Here is a 20124-nt window from a genome sequence, read left to right on the forward strand (position 1 = left end):
ACCCCCATGGTTATTTTGCATCTACCTCAGCTGTTAGTACAGTGTCTGGTAGGTAGTAAGCAATTAACAACTTTTTAGGAGAGGGTTCGTTACCACCAATTCTGTTGTGTTGTACTCTCCCAAGTGCTTAGTTCAGTGCTCCGCACACAGTAAGCGCTTGACAAACACCGTTAACAAAAGAAAGTCCCCTTGGTGGCTGCTGGGTGTGTGCAACAGCAAGTGTAATGTGGCTGAACTTACAGACCAAAAGGGATCTTAACATCTTTTACCTATTTCCAAATCATTACGCACTCCCAACTCATTACTTGCCAGGTGAGTCTATCCAGTTTTCAGCAAAGAAGGAACTTCCTTAATCTTATTTTATAATCCATTCTGATAGGTAATGTCCCTCCCTGAGAGATTTCCGTAAATCTAATCTAAATCCTTAAACTGCAATTAAAACCTACTTTCTCATGGTCCGTCTGTGGTAGAAACTGAAAAGAGTTGTTAAACTGGCCTGAGCCTTCTCTTCCGTGGACTAAATAATTTTAAGTATCTCTGAGGTTTCTTCATCTCAAATTTCCTCACCAGTTAGGGTGAAGTATTCCATGTTACTATATTGCTGTTCTGGTCTCTGTCAGTCAGTGGTTGTACAGATGGCCTGGTAGAGTGCCTAGGTTGGGCATTTTTGGGGATCATAAGGGGCAGTGATTCAGGTTGCAGCCGTCAAATATTTCTTAAAATATTGACTTTTCTAAAGCTCTTTAGCCTTCACAATTTTGAGTCCAGTTCTGTCTTTGTCCCTATCTTGTAGGATTAGGTAATAAAAGTGAGAAGACTCCTGGGTGCCAGTTATTGTGTGTAATTTTTTTCATGGAATGAATAGGATTTCTTAATGTTTCTAACTGGCTACTTGCTATATTCCTTCTCAGGTGGTTTATTATGTCTTTGCCATAATTGGAATTGGGCTGTTTCGAGGTTCTATTGTGCCTCCTCCGGGAAATAATAGGTAAGATTTTATTCTAAAGTAGATTTTGTGGTTCCTATGTCAATCAATCAATCAGTTGTATTTATTGAGTGCCTACATAATCATTAATGATATTTATTGAGCACTTTGTGCAGTACATTGTACTAACACTTTACTTTTGGGAAAGTACAGTACAACAGAGTTGGCAGGTACATTCCCTCCCCACAATGAGTTTACAGTCTAGAGGGGAAGACAAACATTAATATAAATGAATAATTTATAATGCAATTTATAAATATGTACAGAAGTGCAAGGGGGTTGAGGGTAGGGTAGAAATAAGAAATAACATAATATTTAATTGTGTTCTTGTAGCCTGACCTATCCTAACAACACATCCCGGTGTGGAACATTTGAACAGTTGGAATACTGGCCTAATAACTTTGACGATTTTGCGGTAAGACTAATTGCAAGTGCTCGATTAAAGCTTTTCTTCCTTCAATCAGTCAGTAACATTTGAGGGCCGGCTGTGTGCGAAGACTGTAGTTAGTAGTCGGGAAATTACAACAGTAGGAAAAGATATGGTAAGGTAAGAAGTTTTTGTTTGACTACTCTCCCAAGTGCTTTCTGCGTGCTCTGTATACAGTAAGTGCTCAGTAAATACTATTGAAGATTTGGGGAGTGTGGAGAGACATGTGCTGATAAACATTTGAAGAGGAAACTCTGAACTATGGAATGTAGTATACTGAAGCAAAGATAGACTAGAGATTGGGAGACCAGTGAGGGGGGTGATTCAGTAGTCTAATTTTGAGAAAGTGAGAGTTTAAACTAGGGTGGCAGATGTCTTGGGGGTAGAGGAAGGGAGGCGGAAGGAAATAATTTTTTTTAATGGTATTTGTTAAGCACTTACTATGTGCCAGGCACTGTACTGGGCTTTGGGATAGATACACGCTAATCAGATTGCACCCAGTCTGTGTCTCAAATGGGGCTCAAAGTTTTAATCCTCATTTTATAGATGAGGAAACTGAGGCACAGAAATGAAGTGATTTGCCCAAGGTCACCCGGTGGACCTGGGATTAGAACCTAGGTCCTGATTCCCAGGTCTGTACTCTGTCCACTAGGCCATACTGCTTCACCTGTGTTGCAGAAGAACTGGCAGTGCTGAGTGACAGTGAGGAGTCAAGAATAATCCAAGGTTGCTGACTTCTGTGACAGGAAGAATGGTGTTGTTAACAGAGATGGGAAAGTTAGGAGATCAATGTATTTAGGAGGGAAAATGAGAAGTTGAAGGCCATCCATGAGATGGGATTCTACAGGAGGAGGTAATTGATCAATAGAATATTTGAGTCCTTACTCTGTGCAGAGAACTGAAGTAAGTATCTGGGAGAGCAGCATATCATCAGTCATATTTATTGAATGCTTACAGAGCACTGTGCTAAGTGCTTGAGAGAGTACAGTTCAATAGTTAGAAAAGCCCCACCCTAAAAGAACTTTCAATTTAGTAGGGGAGACCAGCTTTACAGTAAATCACTCAAGTAGTCAAGTATAAAAATATATACATACATGTGTATATATATATATATATATATATATATATATATACACTATGTACTAAGTGCTGTGGTGGTTAGTTAGGGGTGAGGTGGGGACCAAAAGTGCTCTGTGGATAAGGATTTAAGTGCCCTAATGATGCAGTAGGGAGAGAAATAGCATGGGGCATTGAGAGATTAGTCAGAGAAGGCCTACTGGAGGAGATGTGATTTAAGTATTTCTCCGAAGGGGAGAGTAGAGATCTGCTGTCAGGTGTGGAGGGGGATGGAGTTCCATGGAGAGGGAGTACATGGGTAAGAGGTAAGGTTGGTATTTGAGCAAACGGTGCAGTCTGAGTTGTTATGGAAGAGGAGCGAGGTTATGTAGGTGGGGAAGAACTGATTGAATGTCTTAAAGCTGATGGTAAGAAATCTGCTTGTTTTAGAGATATATGGGCTACCATTGAAGGCTCTTTGGGGAATGGGGAATCATTCAGTGGTATTTATTGAGCACTTACTATGGGCAGAAATCTGTACTGAGCACTTGGGAGAGACCAATACAACAGTGATCTTACAGTCTAAGTCTAGAGGAATGTGTGCAGAATATGTATTAATAATTGTGGTACTTGTTAAGTACTTACTATGTGCCAGGTATTGTACTAAGGACCCTAGTACTGAGCGCTAGGGCGGATACAAGCAAATCAGGTTGGACACAGTCCCTGTCCCAAGTGTGGTTCACAGTCTCAATCCCCATTTTACAGATAAGGGGACTGAGGCACAGAGAAGTGAAGTGACTTTCCCAAGGTCACACAGCAGACAAGTGATGGAGCTGGGATTAGAATTAGAAAAATATGGGCAACAGGAAGTATGGACTCGAGTGGGAACAGGCTGATGCTATAGTCAAGTGCTGGGATCAGCGACCTAACAGTTTGCTGGAGAGGAAGGGGCATATTCTGTTAGGATTTTGTGACTGAATATGCAGGTTGAGAGAAGAGTCAAGGATAATGACAAAGTTGTGTGCTTGTAAGAGAGGGAGGATGGTGTTATTATGAATAGTAATGGGAAAGTCAGAGTAGAGAGGATTTAGAAGGGAAGATGAATTTAGGTTTGTACATGTTGACTTTGAGGTGCTGCAGGGAATGTTCATGTTGAGATGACCTGAAAGCCAGAGGCATTGCAAGATGGCAGAGAAGGAGAGAAGTTGGGGCTGGAGAGGTAGAGTTGGAAATCAGTTAGGTAGAGATGGTAGTTGAACCCTTCTATTGGTGTCATTGGCAATCTTGGAAAGAGAAGTCTCAGTGGGGTTGGGGATGATGGGAGATGAAAATGAGAATGTAGTAGGACTAGAAGAGAGTTGATTTAGAGGAAGTGAAGGCAATCTCCTTATCCTCTCTATATCACCACATCTTAAACATTTTCATTTCTTAGGCTGCTTTGGTGACTCTCTGGGATGTGATGGTTGTGAACAATTGGCAGGTTTTTCTTGAAGCCTATTCAAGATACTATAGTTCGTAAGTAACTTCCGTATCATTACCAAGGAAATTCTATGGCACACATACCAGAACGACTTTATGGCAGAACATGGGAGGTTCTGGAGAAGGTGTGTCCCTGGAGTGGCTGTGGATCGGAAATGATTCGATGACATTTGAAGTAGTAATAGAATCTGGGTGAGATGTGAAACTTAATTCCAGCGTCGTATATCCATATGAGGATTTTTTTTCTCCTTTCAAAACTAAGTAGACATTCCCTAGTGCTGCTCCTTTGTGGCTTAATTTTGTGCCTTCACAAAAGTCACTTCCTTCTGAAGAGAAAAAAAAATGACTTTTGCCTTTTTCATTATTCTTCCATCTTTTAATCTATTAAGATTCCCCAGTATATTAATACATCCTGTCTTGGGAATTTAATTCCTTAGCCAGGTGTGAGATGTGAAAGTATTGGATTGGAGGGAGGAGAGAGGTTTTTAAACCCCCTCTGTGATACCAACTTCCTTCTGAATCTCAGCTGATTTTAAGATAGAAAAGAAATGACTGACTTGTCAATGATTTTAGATGCTTTCGAGCCTAATCACTGTTCACTTGAAATATCATCCTTTGCTTAGATGAAGACTAACTTGTTGGAAGGGAATTACTTAAGTGTATTAATGACATTTTTGAAGTGTATTTATTTAATGTTCTCTGCAGGTGGTCAAAACTGTATTTTGTAGCGTGGTGGTTGGTATCCTCTGTCATTTGGGTTAATCTGTTTGTGGCCCTGATTCTGGAGGTAAGAAAAAACACTTGTTGCAGGGCCTTAGTGAACTTGAGCTTGTCATTCACTGTACTTTGAAAGTCTAGGGAAATCCTATGCCTTGCTGAATTTAACAAAGCACCACATGTTCATTTTTATATGTTAAATGATCATTTTCACATGAGTGACCTTCCAGGCTATTAAATGTGTCTTCCACATCCGCCTGGGGCTAGTCGTGAAATTAAATATGGTGGCTCTCAGTTCTTTCAAGGAATTAATCCAAGTTTGGTGGAAGTCCAGAATAAATTTTAAGAGAATGTGGTTCTTGTAAACTGCAGGAGAGAGAGGAGTTGGTGTGCCTAGCTGTTTATTCCTGTTCTGTTTCCTCTTGTGTATGTAAACCCACACCGGGAGATTAGCTTTTCAATAAATCCTTTCACTTTCCTATGCTAAATCATATTGAATTATAGTAGAATGTGACCTGGGTTGATTGTTTTCAGATTGCTGTAGAGGCTTTCAAGACATTGTTTGTGGGTGGGACGAGGAAGATTCTGATTCCCTAGGCCACTGAGGCAATAACTTTTATCTTTCCTTTCCCTCCAAACCCTAGAACTTCATTCACAAATGGGACCGTCGATGCCAACAGCAACCTCTCTCTGGAGCTCAGGAAGCCCAGTATCAGATGACAGTGGAGCGCATGTTTAGGTGAGCAGTTGTGGGTCAACAGCGGAGAAGCAGAGCGGCCTAGCGGAAAGAGCCTGGGCCTGGGTGTCAGAGGACCTGGGTTCTAATCCCAGTTCAACCACTTGCCTTTGTTTACCCTTGAGCAAGTCACATAACTTCCATGTGCCTCAGTTCCCTCATTTTTTAAGCACTTACTATGTGCCAGGCACTGTACTAAGTAAGGGTTGGGGTAGAAACAAGATAATCATGTTGGACACAGTCCCTGTCCCAAATAGGGTTTACAGTCTTAATCCCCACTGTACAGATGAGATAACTGGTTGGTCATTTGTAAAGTGGGAGTTTGATACCTGTTCACCCTCCCACTCATACTATCTGCCCCAGGTCGAGTAGGGACTGTGCATTATCTGATTATCCTGTGTCTATCCCAGTGCTTAGTGTAGTGCTTGGCACATAGCCATCACTAAACTAATACCACAATTATTATAAATTAATATTACTAGGGAATAGTTCATCGATCAGTTTCCTAGTGTCCACAAAGACCAAGCATCTGCCTGATTCTGCGGCAGTGGTGATGACACTTTTTTCTTCTTGAATTGTGCTGATGTAAAGAAATGTATTGTTCTGAATTTGGGTCAGCAGGCAATGGCTTATTCCTGGAGATGGAAACAGTGGATTAAATCATTAGTGTTTGAGTGCCAACTGCGTGCAGAGTGTAGTTTGGAGCACTTGGAAGAGTAAAAGTTAAAGCCTTGGTCTCTGTTCATGAATTGCTTACAGTCAAATGGCGGGGAAAAGCAGACAAAGATTGGAAGCTGTAGTCCATGGGTAGTCTTGGATTTTTGCAGTTTCACCAGTTCACCATCGGCCGTGTCCATATTTAAAATTCTGGCAGGAGCAGGGCGGGGGGGATGGTCAACTTGGATCTCAGCTCTTGTTGTCTGCTGTTTCTGTGGTCACTAACAGCCACAATCCCGCCTCTTCTATGGCTGGCCGTGCCTTCTCCTCCCAGATAGCCAGAATGTTGGATAAACTTCCAGTGCTCTAAGTGCAGCTCCCTCAGGCACAGATGGTATTTGTGGTTTCACCTCATTCATGGGGGTTTTTCTAGCCAATAAGCCAATTCCCTACAAATACTGAGAGTATTTTGTACATATAGTGAAAGCAGGAGGGATAGTATTAGATACGTTCCGTAATAGTAAGGGTATGGATAAATCGATGTATGAACAAATTCAAACGGTGATTCTATATACAAAAATGTTATGGGAAAGTGGATCATGTAAGAAGCAGTTCAGCTAGTAGGTACTCCTTTAATGTAACAGGCTTTGGTAGGTCGATGGTGAAAAGAGGGAGTTGCATTCCATGGTCCTAGAGAAATCTGAGGGTTGATGCCGATGGCTATAGGCAATGGATTTTCTTTCCCTTTTTGAAAACAATGTATCTTCTCTTTGTAGAGATGTCCTGGAAGAACCTTCAGAGGAGGAATTGATGGAAAAGCTAAACCAGCACCCACACTTTCATCTGTGCAGATGACAGTCTAGTGCGACCTGCCTTTTTCTCACCTCTAAGCTCTGACCATGAACAGAATTACCAAGGGCAGCCATCGAAAAGGGTTCTCATGCTGAGAAGGAGGATGGTGTCTCCTAGAAATCATCTTCAAATCTGCTGTTCTTAGACACACACACTCTCCCTCCTCATCCAGGCAGTTGGGGAGACAGAAACTGAATGGTCCATCAGAACTTTTTTTAAACAATCGGCAGTGTAGCTCTTTTTTTAGTTTTTTAAATTCCTGTTGTTTTAAGAGAGACTTTCCCCCAGATGCCACTGTTAATTTTATAAACTGTCCAGATGACACTTTTATTTTTTTAAAGAGGAAATGGGAATTGCATTGCAGTGCACTTTAAGAGCCACGAAACCAGTGACCCTGAAACCACTCTGCTGGGTGCTTTTCTGCACCCCAAAAAATAGTGAACCCACTGATGGTGGCAATTTTGGGTGACCATAGAGAGTGCCTTGAAAAACTGAGTGAATTTGTTTTGAAATACTAATGAATGAATTTGTGTGGGAATATTTTATATGAAAGGAAGCTTTTTTTTTAAATTTGAGATGTAATGCCAGCAATACTTCCTTTACTTACCTTCCATAAATAATGCTTTCATTTTTGTACAAATAGTTGCTTTAGATTGGATGGTGATTTCTGAGTAATGCAATAGATGAGGCTTTGGGGCCAAAGTTGACTTACGTTTTTGGTGAAATTGTGTCGTATTTATAATTGCAAGGGCTCTACCTCTTGAGGGAAAAATCTTCCTTTTTGTTTTCTCATTGTTTGGGAAAGTTATTTTATAGACTTATCCTTTTAGAAGAAAACCACTTCAACTATTATTTGAAAACTCAGAGCTTATTTTGTCTGTGTTGGCTTCATTGGCTTCATTAGTCATGAAGGGGTGCTCTTAATACTTTAGTAGATTTTTGAAAAATGCATTTCATGTTTCTTATTTCTCCATTGGACAGTGAAACTGTAGTCATATAATGAGTGTTTTCTTCATGCATTTTGGGTAGAACACTTGAATTAAGAGGACTGTCTTTAGACAGTGTTCATCTGGCTGGGTAGAAAGTGGGGTGGTGTCAAGGGGGACAGATTGTGTGAGTAGTGTCAAGGCATATGCACTACTAGTTAATACTTCTTATTGAGGTTCTTCAAGAATGCAGTTCCCATCTTAGAGGAGATTTATCCCATTTCAAATCATTTTCATCCTCTCAAAATACTCTGAATTCAGACTGTGTGCATTGTGTATACGGGGGTACATACATCTGTTCGTATCTGTCTTCCTTTCATTCTTTTCTAAAACCTATTTGTTGCCTCTTTAGCTTTTTCTGTTCCCTGAAAAGGGAATACAGTTTTTTTCCAGCCCTGTGGAAACTAAACGGGGTCAGGGTATGCACAGTCCAAGTAAAGGGAAGACTGAGCGGTTACACAGTAGATTTACCCTACATAAAAAGCCACCTGGATACCTGAGGCCAAAAAATTTATTTTGACGTCTGATCCAGATTGGTTCCATGCAGACAGTGAATCAGCTAGGTAATTATTTGGACTACCATTTCACTTGGCATGGTTAGACCGACCAGTTGGATGACAAATGCAACTTGAGTAGAAAGAGAATGTAACAATGCAAAATGTTTCCTCATCTCCCTAACTTATTGAATTTGAAACACTATTTCCAAGTCCCCCTGCCCCCCTCCTCCCCACTCCCCTCCACACAATTATTTTTTTACCAAGTGGTACAGCATGTGTATTTGTAATATGAAATAAAACACCTTCTTTCTGTTGTCACCCAGTATTGATCTATTTGCTCCCCTTTTCATTGCACCAACCGAGGCCCTTTGCATCAACATTGGAGGCCATCAGGTTAATGATTTATTTTCACATAGGGAGGTATCCAAATGAGAAAAATAGCATGCTGGCCAATCCATTGGGAGCTGTACCTTTCACACTCCTCAATTCACCCTCCCTATTCTTCTCCTGTTCCTTCCACCTTATTATTTGAAAATGGTTTTGTCTTTTAGTCTTCTAAGTCCCAGATATCTTCTTAACTCTGATTTCTGTTGGGGTTTCTCCAACAGAAGAGGTCTCTGTTGGACAAAAGATCCAACAGACAAAAGGTCTCTCCCTTTTCCTTAGAATTGTATCAGAGACTGTTAAATATGCCATCTCTGGACTGGTTCTTAATGATTCTCTATACCATTTATTTTAGTACTGTGGTCCTCAATGGGGCATCTCCCACTTTCCTTGGGGATGATTCTTCAAGTCTACTCTATCTCCTTTTTGTAGTACTCAAAGAATATGCATTCCTTGCCCCTTCTTGGTGAGACTGAAAAAATGTGGATGTTGAAATAGGCAAGTTAATTGCATTCATCAGTATGTTTCCTTAACAGTGAAGTCAGCTTGGGTCTTCAGTCTTTCCTGCTAAGTGTTGTTCAAGTCCCTTTTTTGTCATACAGATACATACACTATTGAGAATCTGAAGAAAAGTAGAGAAAGCTAGGGGATGCCACTAAAAGGAAAGACATTGTAATTATGCTTAATGCCCAAGTTATCATAGGAAGTATATTCACGATGCATAGAACATAATTAGATTATAAGCACAAAAAAGACCAAGAGAATATTTAATAAATATGATTTGATGATGATTCACTACAAATGTGAATAGCAATTACAAAACAGTATGTTACCTAAGTATACATGTTCCAGTTATTAATGATATTCTTTAATTCTGATGTTTGGCTCAAGACTGCTCAGATGTGTAGTTTTGGGAAAGGATCAGGTAATAATTAGTTTATAAACACTCTAGTTTTAGATATTTGGGGGAATATCAGCATATCAGCAACTTTTTATTGTGAGAGTATGATTTCTACACTAGATCCAGGTATCTACTGGATTGTATTCTTAAATGTCTGTATGTTTAAATTCATGCTGTTGCTTCTGGGGTTTTAATTTATTTCCTTTTTTAAACCTAGTTTTGACATCTAAGCACCACCTAGTGGTGAGACTTCAACAAAATTGTGCAATATGAAAGAATTTTCGACATTAGCTGGCATAGAGTAATAGATGTGATGTCCTTACACAACCTACATTGTGTGCATAACCATTTTAAATGTGTAAAGTGTTAAAAATCTGTTATTGTTGTCAGCTTTTCACAATGATCAGTGTTATTCTCTGCCTCATCTCAAATCAGAGTTTTCCAGTTTGAACTTTTCCACCATCAGCATTTGATTCCTTTAGGTGAGAGGAATCAATAAATCAGGAAGAGGAAATAATATTCATAACAAATCGATTATAAAGCACCTTAAGGAATAAAGTCTCTCCAGAGCCTTCAATATTTAAATGCTTTGCTGGTTTTATTAATTACTTTGTTTAAAGAATGTAAAGTAAGTTCATAATAAGGGTTACAACAGATTTCAGTTGGGGGTGGGAAACATTCATTTTTTTTTTTTTTAGAATGACTTTCACATCCAAAAGCTTCATTTCATGTAGAATCTAGGCAGTAAGTGGAATGACATTTAGGCTTTTAAATATGTACTATCAATAAGTAAATACTACTATCTTGAATTTGTATAATGCCTTCTCCCAGAAAATAAAGGCACAGTAAATACTGACTTCCACAAGTGTCACCACTATGGCTGGCCTAGGCTTCTATGTTTACCAAGTTGTTCTGAATTTTGATTTTTACAGTGGAAGTGTATTTTGTCCGTAGATATTTGTCCATTAAATAATAAAGTATTGCTGAGTGGTCATAAACTTTTTTGTTTTTGCCTTTTTCAATTCTCCTGAGTTTGAATGTTGAAGAATTTGCAGTGCAATATGGAAATGTTTTGAGTTCATGTCTCCTAGGTGGTGGAAAAGAAGGTGAGACACACAATAGGTCTGGCTCTAGGGACAGTACTTAAACAGCTTCCTTCACACAGTTTATGACCATCAATGAATGTTTTAAAAATGAACTTTAGAACAGATGTAAAAGAAATTCTGACATGACTTCTGATAATCTGGGGGAATGAGCAGCATGGCTTAGTGGCTAGAGCATGGTTCTGGCAGTCAGAAGGACCTGGGTTCTAATCCCAACTCTGCTATTTGTCAGCTGGGTAAGTTTGGACAATTTACTTAACTTCTCTGTGCCACAGTTACCTCATCTGTACAATGGGGATTAATGCTGTGAGTCCCATGTGGGATGTGGACTGTGTCCAACCTGAGTACCTTGTATCTCCCCCACTGCTTAATACAGTGTCAGGTACATAGTAAGCACTTAATAAAAACCATTATTATTACCTAAGCCAACCTTTAGTATCTGCTGATTTGTACTATTAATTTTAGAGTTCATGAAGAGGACACAAATGCTTAGATTGGCACAGTTACTCCTAACTTCCTTCCTCCTAATGAGTTTTGTGTAGTTTTGCTTCTTTTCTCCCCTATACTTCTGACCACAATCCACTCCCACCTCCTGGTTGACTTGTGTTGTGATGAGTTTACCAGTCCACTAGTGTGTTTGGTTAAAGGTGTTACATTCAGTCTGAATGTTTTTCTTCCAACTTCCTCAGTGTGTAATTGGCTTGTTAATTCTTACAGCAAAGGAACAAGTATTTTGCAACAAGGATCCGTTGCAAATGCCGTTCAATGGTGTTCGGAAATGATCCCTGCAAAAGCAGAACTCTAGCTTAACTGAGGACAAGAGGCTGAAGAATTTGTTGCCTTTGTGCTTAAAGTCAGGATTTCTTCCGGATTGTGTCCTGAAGTTGGTGAATTTCAAAGTGGAACAAGCTTTCTGGGGCCTTAATGGAGATCTAGGGAAACTGCCATGTATTTGGCTCCTACTCTATCCTAATCCTCCTTGACCTCTCAGCTGCCTTCGACACTGTGGATCACCCCCTTCCCCTCAACACGCTATCCAACCTTGGCTTCACAGACTCCGTCGTCTCCTAGTTCTCCTCTTATCTCTCCGGCCATTCATTCTCCGTCTCTTTTGCGGGCTCCTCCTCCCCCTCCCATCCCCTTACTGTAGGGGTTCATCAAGGGTCAGTTCTTGGTCCCCTTCTGTTCTCTATCTACACTCACTCCCTTGGTGAACTCATTCGCTCCCATGGCTTCAACTGTCATCTCTACGCTGATGACACCGAAATCTACATCTCTGCCCCTGTTCTCTCTCCCTCCATCCAGGCTCGTATATCTTCCTGCCTTCAGGACATCTCCATCTGGAAGTCTGCCCACCATCTAAAATTCAGTATGTCCAGGACTGAACTCCTTATCTTCCTTCCCAAACCCTGCCCTCGCCCTGACTTTCCCGTCACTGTAGATGGTACTACCATCCTTCCCATCTCACAAACCCGCAACCTTGGTGTCATCCCTGACTCCACTCTCTTGTTCACCCCGCACATCCAATCCATCACCAAAAGCTGCCGGTCTCACCTCCACAACATCGCCAAGATCCACCCAACCGCTACCTTGTTGGTTCAATCTTTCATCCTATCCCGACTGGATTACTGCATCAGCCTCCTCTCTGATCTCCCATCCTCCTGCCTCTCCCCACTTCAGTCTATACTTCACTCTGCTGCCCGGATTATCTTTATACAGAAACACGCTGGGCATGTTACTCCCCTCCTCAAAAATCTCCAGTGGCTGTCTGTCAATCTACAAATCAAGCAAAAACTCCTCAGTCTCAGCTTCAAGGCTCTCCATCACCTCGCCACCTCCTACCTCACCTCCCTTCTCTCCTACGGCCCAGCCTGCACCCTCTGCTTCTCTGCCGCTAACCTCCTCACAGTGCCTCGCTCTTGTCTGTCCCACCGTTGACCCCTGGCCCACGTCCTCCCCCTGGCCTGGAATGCCCTCCCCCCACACACCCACCAAGCTAGCTCTCTTCCTCCCTTCAAAACCCTACTGAGAGCTCACCTCCTCCAGGAGGCCTTCCCAGACTGAGCCCCCCTTTTCCTCTTCTCCTCCCCATCCCCCTGCCCTACCTCCTTCCCCTCCCCACAGCACTTGTATATATTTGTTACAGATTTATTACTCTATTATACTTGTACATATTTACTATTCTATTTATTTTGTTAATGACGTGCATATAGCTATAATTCTATTTGTTCTGACGATTTTGACACCTGTCTACATGTTTTGTTTTGTTGTCTGTCTCCCGCTTCTAGATTGTCAGCCCGTTGTTGGGTAGGGACCGTCTCTATGTGTTGCCAACTTGTACTTCCCAAAGCGCTTAGTACAGTGCTCTGCACACAGTAAGCGCTCAATAAATATGATTGAACGAATGAGTGAATGAATGAAACTAGGCCTCTGTGGAATCTTCAGACTGAATTTTCATTTCCATTGTTTTTTTTTTCTTTTTCTTTTTTAATGGTATTTAAGTACTTTACTGTGTGCCAGAAACTATATGAAACACAGGGATATATCCAAAGTAATCAGATGGGACATAATCTGTGTCTTAATGCCCATTTTACAGAGGAGATAACTGAGGCCCAGAGAAGTAAAGTGACTTGCCCAAGGTCATACAACAGACAAGTGGCAGAGCTGTGGCTAGAACTCAAGTCCATTCAACTTCCAGGCCCAGGCTCTATCCACTAGACCAAGCTGCTTCATGGTTGGAAACAGGAAGAGGCCCAATTAGAGAGATGAGAGGTTTAGGAACTAAATTTTTGAATAATTAAACTCAGTCTTTTTACTGTAGTTATGTCTTAATAAAATGCTTTCCCTTTGGTTTTTTACGGTCACCAGAAAATATTGCATGACACTAGTTCCCAAGCAGCAGGCTTGGGTTTGAAATTATTTAGGTAGCTCCTGTCTTTTTATTGGTATTTTTATTTAACTTGTGTATAGGCAGCTGTAGACTTACCTAACCATCTTTTATCAAAATTTACAGCATCATTCTCTTTCTGCATGATTTCTTCACATACCACACAAAAATCCCTTAAATTTAACTGTTGTTTTCAATAGAGAATGCATTCATTTGCTTATTGCCTTTATAGTTGTTGGGATGATTGTGGACACACCTTCCTAAGCTTTCAAAGTAAACAAGTTATTTCTTCAAGTGAAATAAAATCATTTGGGGAGGGTAGTATGTTTCAGACTTCAAATACCAGTTCAGAAATTGGAGCTGATGTGATTCATTCCACTACTTTAACAAGAGCCTTTTTTTGTTGATGTAGTTAAAATGCCTTTGAATCTACATTTTTTCTAGCAATTTTGAAGCAGTGATTGTTCAAAGGTCTTTAACTATATTTTCTCCCAATACCTGTGACCTGGGCCATCTAGGCTCTGTCACTGACATAACCATTTTGTGATTTTAATGAGGCAGATTACTGAAATACTCAAGTATGTTACTGGTTTATGTTAAGATGAGTTTCTCCAAGCGCTTCTCTGCAACAATTTTCCTTGGTTTAATAATGATTTTTAAAAAAACCTATGCTGGGCCAGCATAAACTGAACCACAGAACAAAAGCTCTCTGTGAGGAATAGAACCGGTAAAAATCCTATAGGACTAAAAATAATTATCTAATGAACCCAATTTTAAATTAAGAACAAAAGTGCCATTAGTGGGTCATCTGAGCTCATCTAGTCCAGTATTCTGTTACTGGTGGTAGCAACAGGATGCTTGGAAGAACAAAATAATGGCTGGCCTCCTTGGCACCTAATTTAATTCTCCATTCCCTGAATCACTGATTTATTTTAGATTATTGATTCCTTCTCCCTAGTCCCTTTTAAAGTAAAATGTGTGGGAAATTCTTTGCTTCCTTTTTACTCTTTGCTCTCTCTTTAGGTTGGAGTCCTCCTTTACTGGTCTCTGAAGCTTCCCAGCCTTATTCCCTCTAGACTGTAAGCTCATTGTGGGCAAGGAACATTTTCCCCCAACTGTTCTATTGTATTTTCCCAAGTGCTTAGTAGAATGCTCTGCAAACAGTAAGTACTCAGTAACTGTAATGGATTGATAAGGAGGGCTTGAGTCAGTGGGCATTGTGCCAACTAAATGCTTCATGGAGTGAGAAGATAATAATAATAATAATAATTTTGGTATTTGTTAAGCGCTTACTGTGTGCCGAGCACTGTTCTAAGTGCGGGCGTAGAAGATGAAATAACACCTGAGTCTAGGCCGTTCATAGACATCCCCTGTCACTCCCCTTTCTGGAACTGTGTTGTTGATGTTCTGCGATTTTCCCAAACCGCATTTCTAGTCCTTTTGACCTACTTTGGTCTCCACGACACTGGGGTTTGAGGAAGGAGGTTGTGGATCTGGGGCCCTACACTGTCCAATTCACACTGGGGGCCCAATGGGAGCCAAAGAGGAGGAAATAGAGAAAGTGGATTGCTCTCTCTTCCTCACCATGGATCACCTTCAGGTGATGTCTCTGTATCTTTTCTCTATCTCAATTTTACCAAGTAAATGGGAGTTAATTGTGAATCATTTCCCATAAGAGCCACCAACTTTATTTTCAAAAAGCTTTTCTTACTGTAGTGTACACCATCTGACAGGAAAGATAGCCTGTTGTTGAGTAGGGACCGTCTCTTTTTGTTGCCAATTTGTACTTCCCAAGCACTTAGTACAGTGCTCTGCACAAAGTAAATGCTCAATAAATACGATTGAATGAATGAAAGAGGAATCATGGGAAATAGTATTCCGTAAGGGGCATTAGTTGTGTGTTTTTTGGAGGTATCGCTGGGAAGAGAATGGTTTCTATGACAAATGGACTCTAGCTGTCTATGCACTAGTGTTTTCAATTTAATATTTGCCAGTTCTTCTGTGAATGACCACTCCTCTGACTGTGTCTGTCTCTACTGAGCTAAAATTTCTGACAGAATATACAATGCTTCTGGGAGTTTCCAAAAGTGAAATATTAGTCTCCTCATTGTCCCCTCAGAGGGATTTTAAAGGAAGAGCATCAGATTGGTGGTTTAAAAGATAACTCCATTGAAAGAATACCCTGCAGATTCCTAAATTATTTTCATTTGGGTAAACAAAAAGGAAGTCAGAACTCTGGCCCAACAATTTTGCTCTGCTAACTTTTGAACAATGAGTTCTGTTTCTGGGTGAATTAAAGTGAGTACCATTGGATCATTAAACTGTCACAACTCATGTCCTGCCCCAATAGGGCAATAGTTCTTTATGAAAAGGATTCTGTTGATGGGAGAAGGAAAGCCAGCTTAACCTATATTGTTTTCCTGTGCTGTATCCCAAACATCTCTCCTTTCTGCTTTTGGGGTTGAATTGGTTCCAAACCTAATGCACCGATCTGTTGCCAGTGGTATTATATTAACCAATGGTCTTAGAAAGTAGATTTGAGTCTTTAATGTGGCCTCCTACCTGTTTAATACAGGTGAGAATAATCTTCTCTTTCACCAAAACTGCATGTATTTAGTTTCCTACATCCTAGATAATTGACGGTTATTATTAAAAGGTTAGGACAATCCCTTGCTATAGAAAAAAAAAAAACTCTAAAGAGCTTCTCTTTAAAATTAAAGGTGAAGGTGTTAAACTCAGACAATAAAACTCAGATCAAAGTAGCCAGCAGAAGGCCTATAAAACCAGCAGATTGTCCTTTAAACTTTGCCACCTTCTGCAAGGGGCCACCTCTTTTTTCTTCCTCTCTAATCAAATTTCACAAAAAAATGAGCTATTCTTCACTAGGGTAATTCAATCAGAGTTCCTGGATGGATCAGTGAGAAAAGCACCTGTCTCCTTTACTTTGGGTTTGACCGACAGAACCTAGTAGTCTGACAACAGTTGGTTAATCCACAACTCAGGCCTACAGCCCTGGCAGCACCTGTCGACCAGGTGAACTGTAACTTCATTACTGCCCCAAGGGGGCCCAGGGCCTTATCTCTTTATCTTAAACAAATACCAAAAATGAAGAACAAAAAGTGTCAGCATTTAATAAAATGAGACCGTAAGGAGACCATTTGGCTTGATGAAGTCTAACTCAAGTTAAAATTGAATTGGGCTTGAATTAGGTTCCTTCTTGAACCCTGTTTAGAGTTGATTTCTAGGCTCAGCAGGCCAAACACTCACTGACTCCCCTCTGCCCCAGCCCCTTGATATCTTTCCTGGGGTCATTACCTGTTGAGGCACAGAGCTGTTAAATTAGTAATTTGGACCTCAAAAGGTTATACTGGATAGACCAACCATGCAGATTATTTAGTTCCGGGGGCCTCACCCTTCACTGTTGCTTTTCAGCTTCTCTTGAATGATAATGATGGCATTTGTTAAGCGCTTACTATGTGCAAAGCACTGTTCTAAGTGCTGGGGGGGATACAATGTGATCAAGTTGTCCCACGGGGGGCTCACAGTCTTAATCCCCATTTTTACAGATGAGGTAACTGAGGCTCAGGGAAGTTAAGTGACTTGCCCAAGGTCACACAGCAGACTTGTGGTGGAGCTGGGATTCGAACCCATGACCTCTGACTCCAAAGCCCAGGCTCTTTCCACTGAGCGACTGTCTCAGGTGTGTAGGGGATGAATTCTGAGGGCAACAGTCTTGGGAAGTTGTGGACAGGGAATCTGTCTAATTACTCTGCTGAATGGTACTTTCCCAAGCACTTAGTACAGTGTTCTGCACACAGTAAGTGCCCAATAAACACCACTGATTGATTGGGACCTGAAGGGTTTTGGATTGCTGATACTCCGCTTTGGGTTTGTGTTTTATGCCTACCAGGATGGTCCTAAAATGCACAAAACACTGAATTTGTTCCTTTTCCATAGTAACAAACATTAAAAGAAATAGTTCACTTGTTTACCTTTCCTCTTGTTCTCCCCCTCCTCAAAGAAGGCTAAATTGGAAAACTCTCGAGTGATATCCTACTGGAATATATATATGCTATGGATTCGCTAAGTAAATATCATTGACTGGGATAAGAAAACGGACTCAAGCATTGATGATAATAAGGCAGGAGATGAGGCTGCAATCAGCCACTCCGACAGAATTGCTGGGCCGGGGCTGCACCTATGAACAGCAGCAGTAGCAGATATTACTGGAGCCCCCAGTTTGGTATCTGGTTCGAAAATAGTTGCAAAGAGGGGGAAGATAATTTATGACTTCTGAAAGGTTTCTAGAAGGCCTTACTCTTTGCTATGAGACTGTAACAAATGGTTTTGCAGGGTTTTGTCCCCAGTGATGTCTGATTTTTCTTATAAATGGGTTTTCTAACAACATTTGAGTGGTTAGAAGAAACTGAAATCGGCTCATACTCTATCCTAATCCTCCTCGACCTCTCAGCTGCCTTCGACACTGTGGACCACCCCCTTCTCCTCAACACGCTGTCCAACCTTAGCTTCACAGACTCCATCCTTTCCTGGTTCTCTTCTTATCTCTCCGGTCGTTCATTCTCAGTCTGTTTTGCAGGCTCCTCCTCCCCCTCCCATCCCCTTACTGTGGGGGTTCCTCAAGGTTCAGTTCTTGATCCCCTTCTGTTCTTGATCTACACTAAACTCTCTTGGTGACCTCATTCACTCCCACGGCTTCAACTATCATCTCTACGCTGATGACACCCAAATCTACATCTCTGCCCCTGCCCTCTCCCCCTCCCTCCAGGCTCGCATCTCCTCCTGCCTTCAGGACATCTCCTCCTGCCTTCAGGACATCTCCATCTGGATGTCTGCCCGCCACCTAAAACTCAACATGTCCAAGACTGAACTCCTTGTCTTCCCTCCCAAACCCTGCCCTCTCCCTGACTTTCCCATCACTGTTGACGGCACTACCATCCTTCCTGTCTCACAAGCCCGCAAACTTGGTGTCATCCTCGACTCTGCTCTCTCATTCACCCCTCACATCCAAGCCGTCACCAAAACCTGTCGGTCTCAGCTCCGCAACATTGCCAAGATCCGCCCTTTCCTCTCCATCCAAACTGCTACCCTGCTCGTTCAAGCTCTCATCCTATCCCGTCTGGACTACTGCATCAGCCTTCTCTCTTATCTCCCATCCTCGTGTCTCTCCCCACTTCAATCCATACTTCATGCCGCTGCCCGGATTGTCTTTGTCCAGAAACGCTCTGGGCATGTTATTCCCCTCCTCAAAAATCTCCAGTGGCTACCAATCTGCGCATCAGGCAGAAACTCCTCACCCTTGGCTTCAAGGCTGTCCATCACCTCGCCCCCTCCTACCTCACCTCCCTTCTCTCTACTACAGCCCAGCTCACACCCTCCGCTCCTCTGCCACTAATCTCCTCACCGTGCCTCGTTCTCACCTGTCCCGCCATCGACCCCTGGCACACATCATCCCCCTGGCCTGGAATGCCCTCCCTCCCAACATCCGCCAAGCTAGCTCTCTTCCTCCCTTCAAGGCCCTACTGAGAGCTCACCTCTTCCAGGAGGCCTTCCCAGACTGAGCCCCCTCCTTCCTCTCCCCCTCATCGCCCTCTTCATTCCCCCCCGTCTTACCTCCTTCCCTTCCCCACAGCACCTGTATATATGTATATGTTTGTACATATTTATTACTCTATTTACCTATTCATTTATTTTACTTGTACATATCTATTCATTTTACTTTAATATGTTTAGTTTTGTTCTCTGTCTCCCCCTTCTAGACTGTAAGCACACTGTTGGGTAGGGACTGTCTCTATATGTTGCCAACTTGTACTTCCTAAGCGCTTAGTACAGTGCTCTGCACACAGTAAGCACTCAATAAATACAATTGATTCATTGATTGATGTTACTGTTGAAAGGAATTAAACTCTAGAGCCATGCCATCTGCAAGTACCTTGGAAGCGTCATCAGGTATAAATTTTCTGGAATATTGAAATGCAGGGGTTCTTTGTAAACATATGGTCAGTGAATGCTATTTATTGAGCACTCACTGTGTGCAGAATGCTGTACTAAGCCCTTGAGAGAATACAATAGGGTAGACACAGCCCCTGCCCTCAAGGAGCTTACAGTGGTTTCATTCATTCAATGGTTTGAGGGATGGCTAGTCTAAAACATCTATACAACCAAGGAATTGTAATTCTGTACCTTTAAAAGACAAAAAAACCAGACAATTGTCTATTTTACCATTGTACCTCTCGAACTAACATGTATTCCATCGTTCTTGTGAAAACCGGAAAATCATTTTGTATTGAGAGTAAACCATCATGGGTCAATTTATCCTGCTTAGCAAAGCTCAGAATCGATGATTTGACATTTTGAGTTACAATGAATGGCAGCTACTTTTCTAAACTTACTTGGCTGTATGAGACTTTTAAAAAAATTAAATTACTTTACAGCCCTA

At 41.5% G+C, this 20124-nt stretch overlaps 1 protein-coding gene across 1 annotated transcript in view; it reads left to right on the forward strand.

Annotated features, from left to right (window-relative positions):
* TPCN2 (two pore segment channel 2) overlaps positions 1-10675 on the forward strand; it is a 50560-nt gene extending 39885 nt beyond the window's left edge. Inside the window, exons 22-27 of the mRNA XM_038765214.1 lie at positions 912-988; positions 1319-1400; positions 3901-3983; positions 4653-4734; positions 5309-5403; positions 6834-10675. Of these exons, the coding sequence (XP_038621142.1) occupies positions 912-988; positions 1319-1400; positions 3901-3983; positions 4653-4734; positions 5309-5403; positions 6834-6912 (498 nt within the window). The 3' untranslated portion in view covers positions 6913-10675. The remainder of the gene's footprint in view (positions 1-911; positions 989-1318; positions 1401-3900; positions 3984-4652; positions 4735-5308; positions 5404-6833) is intronic.
* The last annotated feature ends 9449 nt before the right edge of the window (positions 10676-20124 follow it).

The sequence above is a fragment of the Tachyglossus aculeatus genome, chromosome 22, assembly GCF_015852505.1.
Source record: "Tachyglossus aculeatus isolate mTacAcu1 chromosome 22, mTacAcu1.pri, whole genome shotgun sequence".
NCBI lineage: Eukaryota > Metazoa > Chordata > Mammalia > Monotremata > Tachyglossidae > Tachyglossus > Tachyglossus aculeatus.